We start from the raw sequence: 12,031 nt of genomic DNA, 5'->3' as shown, positions 1-12,031 counted from the left end.
CTCAGGAACTGGCTGGGCATCGGTTGGTGGGTGGTGAGCAATTGCATTGTGCATCACTTATTTTGTATATTCTTTTATCATTATTATTATTATTATTTTCTCTTCCTTTTCTGTCCTATTAAAATGTCTTTGTCTCAACCCATGAATTTTACTTCTTTTTTTCCCCAATTCTCTCCCCCATCCCACTGGGGTGGGCGGGGAGTGAGCGAACAGCTGTGTGGTGTTTAGCTGCCTGTTGGGTTAAACCACAACATACTCCCTGAACAGTACAGCTGATATCCTTGACTGTGGAACTACAGACTCACATCAATCTGTGTGCAAGACGGTAACAACCGAGGAAATACTGTATCTGTTTAAAGCATAATGTATGTTTCTACATGCTTTTCCATTTCGGGGATCAACGGGATCCCACTGGGAGTGTATGCCTTCATTATTTTGCATGGTACATCTCAAGTCACATTATTCAGCTTAAGTGCTGAATGCACCTGGCAGCAGTATGTACAGCTACAGTGCCTCGTCTTGGCACAGTCATACATACAACTACAGACACACGGACACATGGACGTGCACATAGGATCTGATCTCCCTTGTATCATCTAGCACAAGCTGTGTCATTCTATTACTCCAATTAGTGCTTATGCCAGAACAAACAAAACAAAAATATTGTCACACTGGGAGCTGGCAAGTAGTTTGAACGACTGCAGAGTAGCACCACTGGTCACAACCTGAAATAAGCTAAGCAGCTCTCACTAATAAATTTGTGAAACTTTGGTAAAACTTTCTCATGATAATTTTGGCCTTTTAAAAAAAGCAGTCAGCCTTAATCAATCTGTGCCTGATTTATCAGAATGGAAAGGCCTACACACAACCCACTGTGTAATCTGGAACTCCATGAAACATGAATTATTACTTTTAGCTAATTTTTATCCATCTAATATTGTGACAGTAATCAAGCAGGGATAAAGTGTGTCAGACTGAGAGTTCACAGGACTCATCTGGCTCAACTTCAGTGCTTATGCAGCTTTCAAGAGATATGTCATACTAGAAACCACAGCTGTAATTTACAAAAGTCCATTTATATTTGTTATTGCTGTTACAGTTGGAGTATGTTATGGCAGACAAACTCCTACAGCACCTCTGAGGATATGAGGAGTTTCTGTATTCATTTCAGTGGCTCCTGAAGTTGACACTTTCACATCAGTCACTAGCCCTTAAAGTTGACACTTTCGCCTAAGTATTTCCACGCTATTTATCCTCAACCGCATTCAATTGCTCTAAAATTGAGGTTTGGCAGCTTTACATCAGAAGCGGTCAAACAAAATACAGAAAGGGCCTCCAATGTTTTGTCCCAGGCAGCAATCAAGGATTCAAAAATAACAAAGTCATAATAAATCAGACACACTGTAAAAGGATAACACACTTCCCTCTGTACATCTTTTCCATCGCTAATGCATAACTTACGCATATAATTAATGCGCTGATGCATAACTGATTAGTGGAAAGTAGCATATAATTAACTTTTTATACAGAGTTTAAGATTAAGAAAGGAACTTGATCCCTCCATAGACAGTGATGTGACTGCAGGACCATCGATCCAGAACTCACAGACTATATTAGATGCATTGTCAACAGTGGAAACTACTCCATGGCAGCGTGTGGAAGTGGCACCAGGAGGTACTTTTGAATGTCCAGGCATATTGAATTGCTTTGAAGGAAGATACTGCTTGCACTTATCAGCTGCAGCTAGCAGAGTAATGGAGCAGGTTTTGTGCTTGCTTTGTTGAGAATCTGCTGCAGCTGCAAAGGACTGTCTGATCACTTCTGCAGACAGATTGTAAGAGCTATGGAAAAGCAGATGATACCAGAAAATGGTCTGGTAAACAGGCTGATCAGTATCGCTAGCCTAAAACCAAGGGCAATTTAGATTAAGATTGCTTCTCTGAACCACCAGAGTGGGTTTGTGAAAAGAGAAGGAGCTGGTTGTACTTCCTCCGCATAAGAAAGGATTTGCAGGCTGATTGTTTGAGAGATCTTTTGAAATGATCTTTGACAGGGTACACGCTACAAAATGCAGAAGCTTTAGGAAAAATTCTCTCTCCTAAACAATACTCAGGTAAATAACTCAAGTCAAAGGTAATTTAGCACCAGAGATATGTGCAGGCAACTAATTGAAAGGCATAGTATATAAGCGATTCATTTTTGTGTAGATGCTTCAAAGCTTCAAGCTGTTAATTGCTCCTTTAAATCACTGAAATCAGAGAAAATAAAACCATCTTTCCTCCTTGCTAGCATGGGGCAGATTTTCCTACGTGCAAATCATATTTGTCAGAGATACTCCCCCAAAGACTCTTTTTTCCCTACTTCTTTCTCACTCTCTCCTCTCCCTTTCACATGTGTTTTAAAAAACAAATGCTTATACTAAAGAAGCCAGGCCCTCCTGCCAACCACAAGCTTCCATCCCACTCCCATCCTCTCCCATAATATGTCACCTTGTTCTTGTGAAAAATGGTACGTTCTCTACAGCATGGATCGGCATGCTGTAGGAGGAGGAAGGCAGCTTTGAAGCATGCGGCACACTGGAAATACTGATGTACCTAGCTCAAAATCGGATGACAGAGCTGTTGAAATAAAGCTGCTACGTTCATGAGGGAACAACCTGTTTGTTTGGGTTTAAGTATTTGCTTCTTGTCTAACATTTATTTTCCATGTTGGGAGATTTTTGGTCTCTAGTTTGAGTTGAGGAAAAAATAAGCTGCTCAAAGCTCTTTCACTATATCTGCTAATAATATAAAAAACATAAGGAGTATACAAGATCAATTTAGATCTTGAATTCAAGTTTTTGTCAAAACAATCTCCTTGAAGCCCGTGTTCAGTAGAACTGTTTCAAAATAAAATGATCAATTTAACATTAACTATTTTTCTTCAAGTTGTGTTAGACATTCTTAGCAGAGAAGAATTTTGTACATTTGCTAAGCTTATGTAAGTACTTTTTACTGTATTCATTATTTACAAAAACAACACAGCATTATTTTGCTAATTTGGCTTCATCCATACAACTATTCACAGATTTTAAGTAAAGCTTGAATCTCTTCTAGTCACACAGAGCACCTTCATAGTTTATGAGTATTAACAAGTATGAGGACCTGCACGCAGAGCAAGCAGTTTCAGTAAATGAACACCAAAAGATGTTTCTTCTTTAAAAATCAGTGCATGGTATCTTACTGATCCTGACACAGTGCTCTGATTCTGTGCACAACAGACATAAATAAAAAGTGAAGGAGAAAAAAAAGCAATAACATGTTTGAAAGAATTGTACAAAGATAAACCAGGGAAATTTGCAAGTTCTACAAGCCACAGATTAAAGAAATACTTTTCCGTATAAATTGTTTTTATCTAGTGCTAGGGTTTGTGTGGGTGCTGTATAGATTATACTGCTGTTACTTAATTCCTGTAACATCTGTAGGATTTTTGCAGCAAAACTACAAATGATTGGTGAGTATTTTGGCAGGAGGTTCCTCTCCCACATTACCAGTCTCACTCCTGTTTTTTGACACTGGCTATGTGACAGAGACTCTCAGAGAAGAGAAGGAAATCACTCCTGAAGAGATGGGGCTCACTGCAGCTCCCTGGAGTTCCACTTAAGGACTACCTAACTCTCATTGCAAAGCTAAAAGAAGAGATTACAGGACATTCATTAGGATGAGACCGTTAACATTAACATTTTTATAGGAACTTTTCTATATGGAAAAAGAGTAAGGCAGACATTGGAACAGGGCTGCTAGATAACCTCTGTCTTGATTATGGAAGCTGTCACTGATTCAAGCAGAAATTAAGAACTAATTTTCTAGAGGTATATGAACAGTGGGGAAAGAAACAGATCAAGTAACTGATGCCTCTGTGCAGGCATATGTTTGTGATTGCTCGGGGCTCATCTACCACTCTGAGAAGCATGTAGGTGAACAGAAGCGCTAGGAGCAATGACAAAGAGTCATGAGAATAGGGAAATGGTAATTCAGAATAAGTAAAGAATACTTGTCCCTATATCAGCAATCTGAGTTTGTACTAGTTTACATCCAGTCATGAAAACTGGATGCTTTTCACTCCTCTGGAGAAGGATGCTTGCATAACTTTGTTCTCTTCCCTTGCTGAAGAATGAGCTGTATTGCAATGAAAGAAAGCTGTAAGACTGCAGAATAAAGATGACTTTGACCTGTCCATTTCTATGATAGAATGTGCTAGTATTATTACCCTACTTTAAGAAGTTGGGAAAAGAATGAAGGTGTGCAGCAACCTATTAATGGTGACAGAGCACTACAACTGCAGTAAGCCATGAGCCATCCAGCCATCCTTCACATCCCTCAAAAGAGAAAGGACACGTAAAAGACACAACATGCTCTATTAATCCCTACTGTGCATATTATCATTCATGCAGGCACCAAGCTGTGCACATGGGGTGCCTTATTTACCTTTCTTTACTTTCACTTCCTATTTCTATTTATCTTTATCATGCTGTTAAAATAAACAAGTAATATGCAAATTTTCTGGAAGAGAATAAACAAAAACATGTTTAAGATATGTAGAGATTAATATTTAACTAGACAGATGGACTAAGCAATTGGACAATTAGTACAGCTCGGCATCATAAAAGCCTGGAAAATAACTGAAATTAATGGAACCAAAATCAGTAAGTTAAAAAGAACTGCTGAAGAGCATAACTCATAAACTCGAGAAAGGTTCTATATACTGCAGAAGCTCCGTATGCTGCAGAGCAATACCATGGTGCCCAGCACCTCCTTTTCAGCAGCTCATAAACTAGTGCAGCATATGGTGTGGTGGGGCAACCCAAGCACGAGCTGTTCTTAGCGCCCTGCTAGTCCTACATGGGCACTTCATGTGCACCCAGATAACAAATGAACCCAACAGAGGAGGGTGCCCTGAAGACACTATCAAGGACCCTGAAGCACAGCACTGATCCCTACACAGTGGGGATGGAGCAGACTGAAAACATTGCCAACATGCACTGCACTCAGGCGGCATCCAAAGGGGAAAGTGCACAAATATCTAAAGCAGACCAAAGTACTGAAAAGTCTTTCAACTTTGGCTTCCCATCAAGCCACCTGTGGTCATGAAGCCTGCAGACAAGACCAACACAGGCAGCGTACCCCCAGTTGCTTATCATAAGATAAGCAAAGCCATCATATGCCCTTGGGAGAGCTGTTTAGAGCTTTGCATACTTATCAATATATAAACTTATCATTGCGTGGTGACAGCAACTATAAAATGTTATGGCCAGCACTTCCCAGAGGAGATGATTAAATATTCTTCATGTCTGGTTCTGGTAGAGTTTGTGACTACAGGGCTTTCCAATGAGTCTGTTAACCTGCTTGCCTCAATGCACTCCTGAACAGTCAGAACTGGAAGATGGAAAATTGAGAAGAGCTGAGAAATCATACCCTCGGAAAACAAAACAAAACAAAACATAACAAAAAACAAAATGGCCAGAAGGTTTCAGGGAACAGTGAGAACAGAAGACACAGAGATGACTCTTACCTCCTAATACTCTCCCACAACCTCCACCTGATTTCAGCTCCTGAACGTGTTCGTTTGCCAGTCTAGTAACTACTAATGGCTCTCGCTTGCAGGTAGCTGTCCACTTTTTGAATCTGGGTAAGTCTCTTCCCTTCACAATGTCCCTCAGCAGAATCTCACAGACCTTCTATTCATTGCACAAAGAACCATAAACTTGTGTTTGTTTTGAACCTTGGCCTCATGAAATTCATCTGATGCCTCCTATCTCTTGCATCAGAAAAAGCAACAAATGCCTCCTAACTCTCCCTATGACATCCATGATTTTGCAGAACTTTCTCATCAACCCTCCCAGTCATCTCTTCCCTAAACATCAAATGCACAGAAGCTGTTTTATACTTCCACTCATCCTTGATTGCAAACTCTCAACCTTCTCTAGTTCTCATCCTCTCATCTCAAACAGGACGTATCGCAACTGTACATAGGGTTCAATATGCCGGCAAACTCTGGATTTATACTGTGGTAGCACAATGGTCTTCTCTGCTTTGTTATCTGTTCCTTTCCTAAGAATTCCTGATGTTTCCTTTACCTCTTTGGCTTCTGCTGAGCACTAAGATCGTTTAATGGAACTATCTATTGTAACTGTCAGATCTCGGACCTCAGCAATAATGCCCAGCACAGAGCCCATCCTTTCAGCTGTAGAGCTCAAACTGTTTTTCCTCATTACATGCATCACTAAGTATTTATCAACACTGAATTTCACCTGCCATTCTATTTATGTTCCATGTAGGAGTATATTAAATGGCACACATCACAATGTCTGTGGCAGTGAGGCCAAGGACCAACTGAAAAAAGAAAAAGAGCCATAAATCTCATTCACCACCCAGACCTGATTCACTGAGGGATCAAGTCCATCCTATGCAATGAATGAGACAGGAGCCCACTGGGAAAAAAACGCGTTATTTTAAAGAACCACATAATTATGATAACATATACATGGGGAAGAAATAAAATTATCTGAATTACCCAAATTTGAACTGCATGACTCTGCAACTTTAATACCATCTCTACCATGATTCATTGCATCAAGTTACCAAACAGGTGATTCAGCTGTTTAAGCTGTGGTTTGTAGACTTGCGTTTTCATATTTATTACAGGTGGACAGCCTTGCTCCAGCTCAGTCTCCTGAGACTCCCCACCACACACTTTTCTTGTCAGATTTGCTGCAGGACCTTCTTGCTTTTTTTTACATCACCCAGGAGAATGACCTTTTATGCAGAACTAGCTTAAACAGCAACACAGAAAAGTACTTAAGAATATTAGGGATGTTGTTTTTTCCTTTTTCAACATCCCCATGCTTTGATATTCCTTCAATTGATTGATTCAATTACTTGTAGATTTTATTTTCTCTCATACTTCAAAAATACAAATATTGAAAAGCTGTGCTTTGAACAATATAGAAGCAGTAATTTTGAATTTAATTGATCCTAGTAGGAAAAAACAGTATTTTTTACTCTTACTGCGTTATTTGAACAATTTGTAAATGTACTGGAATTAATTCATAAAGCAAAATGTGTCACTGATTCCTTGGCAGTGTCTGATTCCAAAGGCAGAAGATATTCATCATTTCAAAAAAACTGACTAAATACATGTTTGTGTCAGGTTCATAAAGTTCCTAAAACTGAACATTACTCTCTTGTGATCATCTGAAGATCACAGGAAGTACACGAGTAATAGGAGCACTGATCCATGTTTATCCAGAAATTATTTTTTCATGATGCCTACTCACTCATCAAGTGAATCACCACAACTTTAGACACAGTGGATACAAAATCCACCGAAATCAATGGCGACAATTTACTGACTTGCATAGAAATTCATGAATGATTTTGAGACTAGGGTCTTCAAAGCAGTTTCTTAACATTCCAACAGTTATGATGGAAAAGAGGCAGGTGTTAATTTACAGCTGGACTATGCTTTATCATACATAATCAAAATGAACCGTGGGTTTGAGTGTGTCAATGCAAAGTGAAAGTGATTTTTTTGACTTTAAAAAAGCTGCTTTTTATTTGTAACATGACCTAGGGACAGGACTCAGTGCAAGATATTCATATGTCAAAGGGTACACAGCAAGACACCAAGCGAATTCAAAACTTAAATCAAGTATTTTAAGTTGCGCTAAATACCTCCAGTCAGCAGACAACATAGCTGCTTTCCAAGGAATATACAGTACGCATTTGCAATAATTTAGTTACGTACAACTGCTGTTATGTACACCAACCGTGGACATAAAAAGGCTCATTTTCAAAATAAAATCTTAAATTGTAAGTGAATAAAAAAATAATAAAAACAAGAAAGATATGATCTAGATGTTTAGCATACTACATATATGTAAAACATTAATCTTTCAGCAATAGGCTGGACTAGAAATATTAAGGACAGAATACAAGAATTCAACTAATAGATGATGAACTGAAAATGTGGAGTGATAAATGTAATTCTGATTTAAGTCAGCAAGAAAAGCTATCATTGGTTTATATCACGATAGTTCAAAATCTCACTGAATGGTTTGGCAATCTCCTTACGGTCCACAAAACCAAGACAGAAAGCTCACATGAGTTTCTTGAAGGTATATGGTATAGTATGCAGTCCTCATTTGTTAGGTTGCATGTTTTGTTCTAAAAGATATTTCTGAATACATTCTCATCCTTTCCTTCTTTCAAGTAGACATGGCAATGGTTGCTGGCAACTCCCCAGGACAGGGTGGTAAATAAACAGCCTAAAAGATGATTTTACTCTTTGGTGACATAAATTGCTTCATCAGCCCAAATTGCCAGACTGCCACAGCAGGAAATGCAGAAGGGCTGGATGTACCTGAACAGTCTGTCATAAGCTGTTTTAGTCATTCTTATGGGTCAATTTCACTTTCAATTTAATCAGTTACATTACGAATATTTTTGTAACGGCCACATAACTGGAAGCCAAGGTTCCAACTATCTGTGAATGCCATACTGCAATGTCCACACAACGGGCAGGATTCCAGACACAAACCACCAGCAGATTAAAGTAACCAATCAGCAGCTATTTAGGATTCAAATAAGTATGTTCTTAGGAAATACTTACCTTTTGAGACCTAGGTATCTTATTGTTATCTCTCTTTTGTACAGCACATTTCTCTCACCTGGTGGACTCCCGTGCCCTGCTGCAGCTGTAGCAATAGCAAAAGCAGAAGCAGGAGAAACCGAACAGTGGCTGTTGTCAGCAGTTTGTACTGTAAAGGGAACAGACAGAGAGAAGTTTACAACTTCTACATACTTTTCATATTTTTCAAGTTAAGCAACAATAATACTTAAAATCTTCACTAATGTTTATACTCTGTGAACATTTTATGTTTTCATTGCCAGAGGACTTTATATTAAGGGAAATAAAAATATCATAATCATATTTGTGATTTAAGTTTTATTTCCAGGTTGGTATAATTAATGTTGCTATGGAAAAAAATGCCTAAGACACTGCCAAGGTGAGGAACAAGCAGTAACCAAACAGAAGAAGAAAAAAAAAAGAGACAAAAACAATGGTGTAGAAAATTAACCTAAACAAAAAATCATATTGGAGAACTAAGCATATTAACCAACTTCTGATAACAAGATTCACATATTTTCCCAGGTCACTGCCTAGGATGAGAGCAGTTTTGCACAATTTATCAAGCTTTCTCTATAGGGAGTGCTGTAGAACATTGCTTCTGACTAGTACTCAGATAATATGGCACTGTTCCCCACAGTTTCCAACTCCAAATCTTGCCACCTCACCATAAACATGCCCAATAACAGAAGATTACTATTGGTTTAAATTAAAATGTCTCAGCAACTTATTAACAGTTGAGAAGACTCTGCTCTGTTTTTGTTGTTTTAATCCCAGACATGAAATAACTGCCTAGAAATCTGGCTTGCACGAGATGGCAGCATTTTAAGAGTTCATGGACGTAGCTCACAGCTCTGCTAATGATTTCAAAGAGCCATGTGAGTGCTATTTGAGGAGCTCCAGCTCTCACTTTTCCTCTTCAGTTGGGCAGTTTATTCAAATTTTGGAACAAATAATGTGACACCATCTGTAAATGTTCAGTGTTATACAAAGAAACAGGCACAGTCACTCCCCATTGACAATAACGGGTGTTGCATATTTCATGATTACATATGGTGCCCAAAATATGTCCCCTTAGTAGCTGAAAAATAAAATCTATCAAGGTCTTTAGAGCTTTGTGGCAATAGGACCGATTCAATATTAGTCTTGAACTTGGGCACATCCTGCTCGAGCTATTTAAGAACATTTCATATTACCCAAGTCCCAATATGCTTTCAAGTCTCTTGTTATTACTGTACAAATTAACCAGCATAATTTACATTCTAACGGCTTTTTTTTTTAATACCTGAGAAATAAAGAAAACACAAGCAAAACACATTATTCAAAAATTATTCTTTTCTAATATCCTGCAAAGATTACAGCTACAGTATTTAAATTCTTTAAAGGGACTGATAGAGGCAAGAAACATCAGGTTCTTACCTCCTGGTTGACGATAGCGGAGATGACGTGGTGTCGAAGGGGATCTACATGGGGAAAGCTCTGTGGTGTCCACTGCTGAGGTGCTTTCAGGAATTGTCCGGTCCACTGACACAGATTCTAGAACTGCTGCTTTAAAAGGGAATAAATGTTAATACTGGGATGATCGTTCATAATTTATAACTCTTAAGTATATTAATTATATCATATTATGCCATATTATATAAAATATATAACAAGTTAATTAATGTATCAATAATTAGGTTATGTTATATTAATGCATTTATAAAGTAAAAATGTTCTGTGAAAATATCAAGAGGCCATAGGGAAGTACAATATGGGGCTTTAAGATATGCTTTTTTAAAGCACAGAGTGTAGTCAGACTAGTTTGTATTAGCTGTGGAGTGCCTCTGCAGAGGTTATGGAGTATGTGGGTGATTCAGCACTCTCAGTTCACAAACACCAAAAGATGGAAAGTCTGCAAATGATCAACTTTGAACAATCTGAACTGTACTGCATTGATAAAAAAGAATATGTACATCAAAGGGGGCTTCACTGAAGGGTAATGTTTAAAAAATGGCCATTAATTAACAGCACTTAATACCAGTGTTTCAATACCAACCTAATACCACTGTTGCAACAGGGCAAGGGAGAATGGCTTTAAACTAAAGGGGGGTAGATTTAGATATAAAGGATATAAGATATAAGGAAGAAATTTTTTACGCTGAGGGTGGTGAAACCCTGGCCCAGGTTGCCCAGAGAGGTGGTGGATGCCCCATCCCTGGAAACATTCCAGGTCAGGTTGGACGGGGCTCTGAGCGACCTGATCTAGTTGAAGATGTCCCTGCCCACGGCAGCGGGGTTGGACTGCGTGATCTTTAGAGGTCCCTTCCAACCCAAACCATTCTGTGATTCTATGAATACCATCTAACACAAAGTTGTTTATGTTTAATCTGTGGTTTATAGTTGTTTTAAACAGTACTGCTTCTGGAACTTGCCATGAAACTTTTGCGTTAAGAAGACTCAGCAATAATTATCCTCTGGATGGAGTTAAAGGACTGGGAAAGTTTTGTACCAATGACATAGCCACACAAAAGCTCATAAATAAAGAACTTGGTGAAAACCAGCAAGTTGCCAGTTTTAAAAATAGCTTGGATAAGACTGCACTTTAAGTCAGCAGAATATGCAGTGAAATGCACATGTAATAAGGATACTTGAACTCAAAGGTTTAATATGAGCTAGGGAAAATAGTACTTGTTGGATAACTATGTGTAATCAAAAACTGCCCAATAAAATGGCAAAACAGCACTGGAGAGCAGATTACTCCATGGAGGACCTCTTCTATCAGAAGAATAAAAAAGGAATGGCAGAAATACTACTTCCGAAATGAGGGAAAACAAACTGATAAAATATATCCTACATTTGGTATGAATGACAACTGCCTGCAGCATAAGCATTGTATATATAAAAATATATATAAACAGAAACTTTGCAAAACAAACACTTTGAAAGCAAACAACAACTTCGTAAGTGGGTAAAAAGGTGGAAATTCCAGGATGTAAATGGACAACATTCAAGGAGAACAACAACCACCACAATAATATGTCCTGGGGAACAGAATGTGCATGGTTACATTGGATTTAGAGTAAGCCATAGCTGTTTTCTTGGAAATTTGGCAGTATCAGAGCGACAGTATTAACTGTAATGGGGTGGTGGCTCCTGATTAAGTAGAACTGGTCTCCTTACCCAGAAGACTTCAGAAACAAAGAAACACATTACATATGATAGGAAATGTGCAGATTAGCATTTTGCAGTTCTCCTACTACCCGTTTCCATTCTCCCTGTGAGATTTCTTTTTAAACTTACTCCTCTTCCTCAGCATGCTATATGCAGCTGGGTGACAAAAGGACTTTGCCCTGCATAACAGAGCTATCTAGCTGCAAATTCC

General features: G+C 38.6%; 1 protein-coding gene across 1 annotated transcript in view; it reads right to left on the bottom strand.

The window, feature by feature from the left end:
• Positions 1-12,031, bottom strand: part of RASGRF2 (Ras protein-specific guanine nucleotide-releasing factor 2) — a 171,505-nt gene that overhangs the window by 46,944 nt on the left and 112,530 nt on the right. Inside the window, exons 17-18 of the mRNA XM_009331784.1 lie at positions 10,087-10,215; positions 8,708-8,797 (exon numbers count right to left, since the gene is read on the bottom strand). Coding sequence (XP_009330059.1) covers positions 8,708-8,797; positions 10,087-10,215 — 219 coding nt within the window. The remainder of the gene's footprint in view (positions 1-8,707; positions 8,798-10,086; positions 10,216-12,031) is intronic.

Source organism: Pygoscelis adeliae, unplaced genomic scaffold (assembly GCF_000699105.1).
Source record: "Pygoscelis adeliae isolate BGI_AS28 unplaced genomic scaffold, ASM69910v1 Scaffold19, whole genome shotgun sequence".
Classification (NCBI taxonomy): Eukaryota; Metazoa; Chordata; class Aves; order Sphenisciformes; family Spheniscidae; genus Pygoscelis; species Pygoscelis adeliae.
This window is presented reverse-complemented; position numbering and strand designations above follow the sequence as displayed.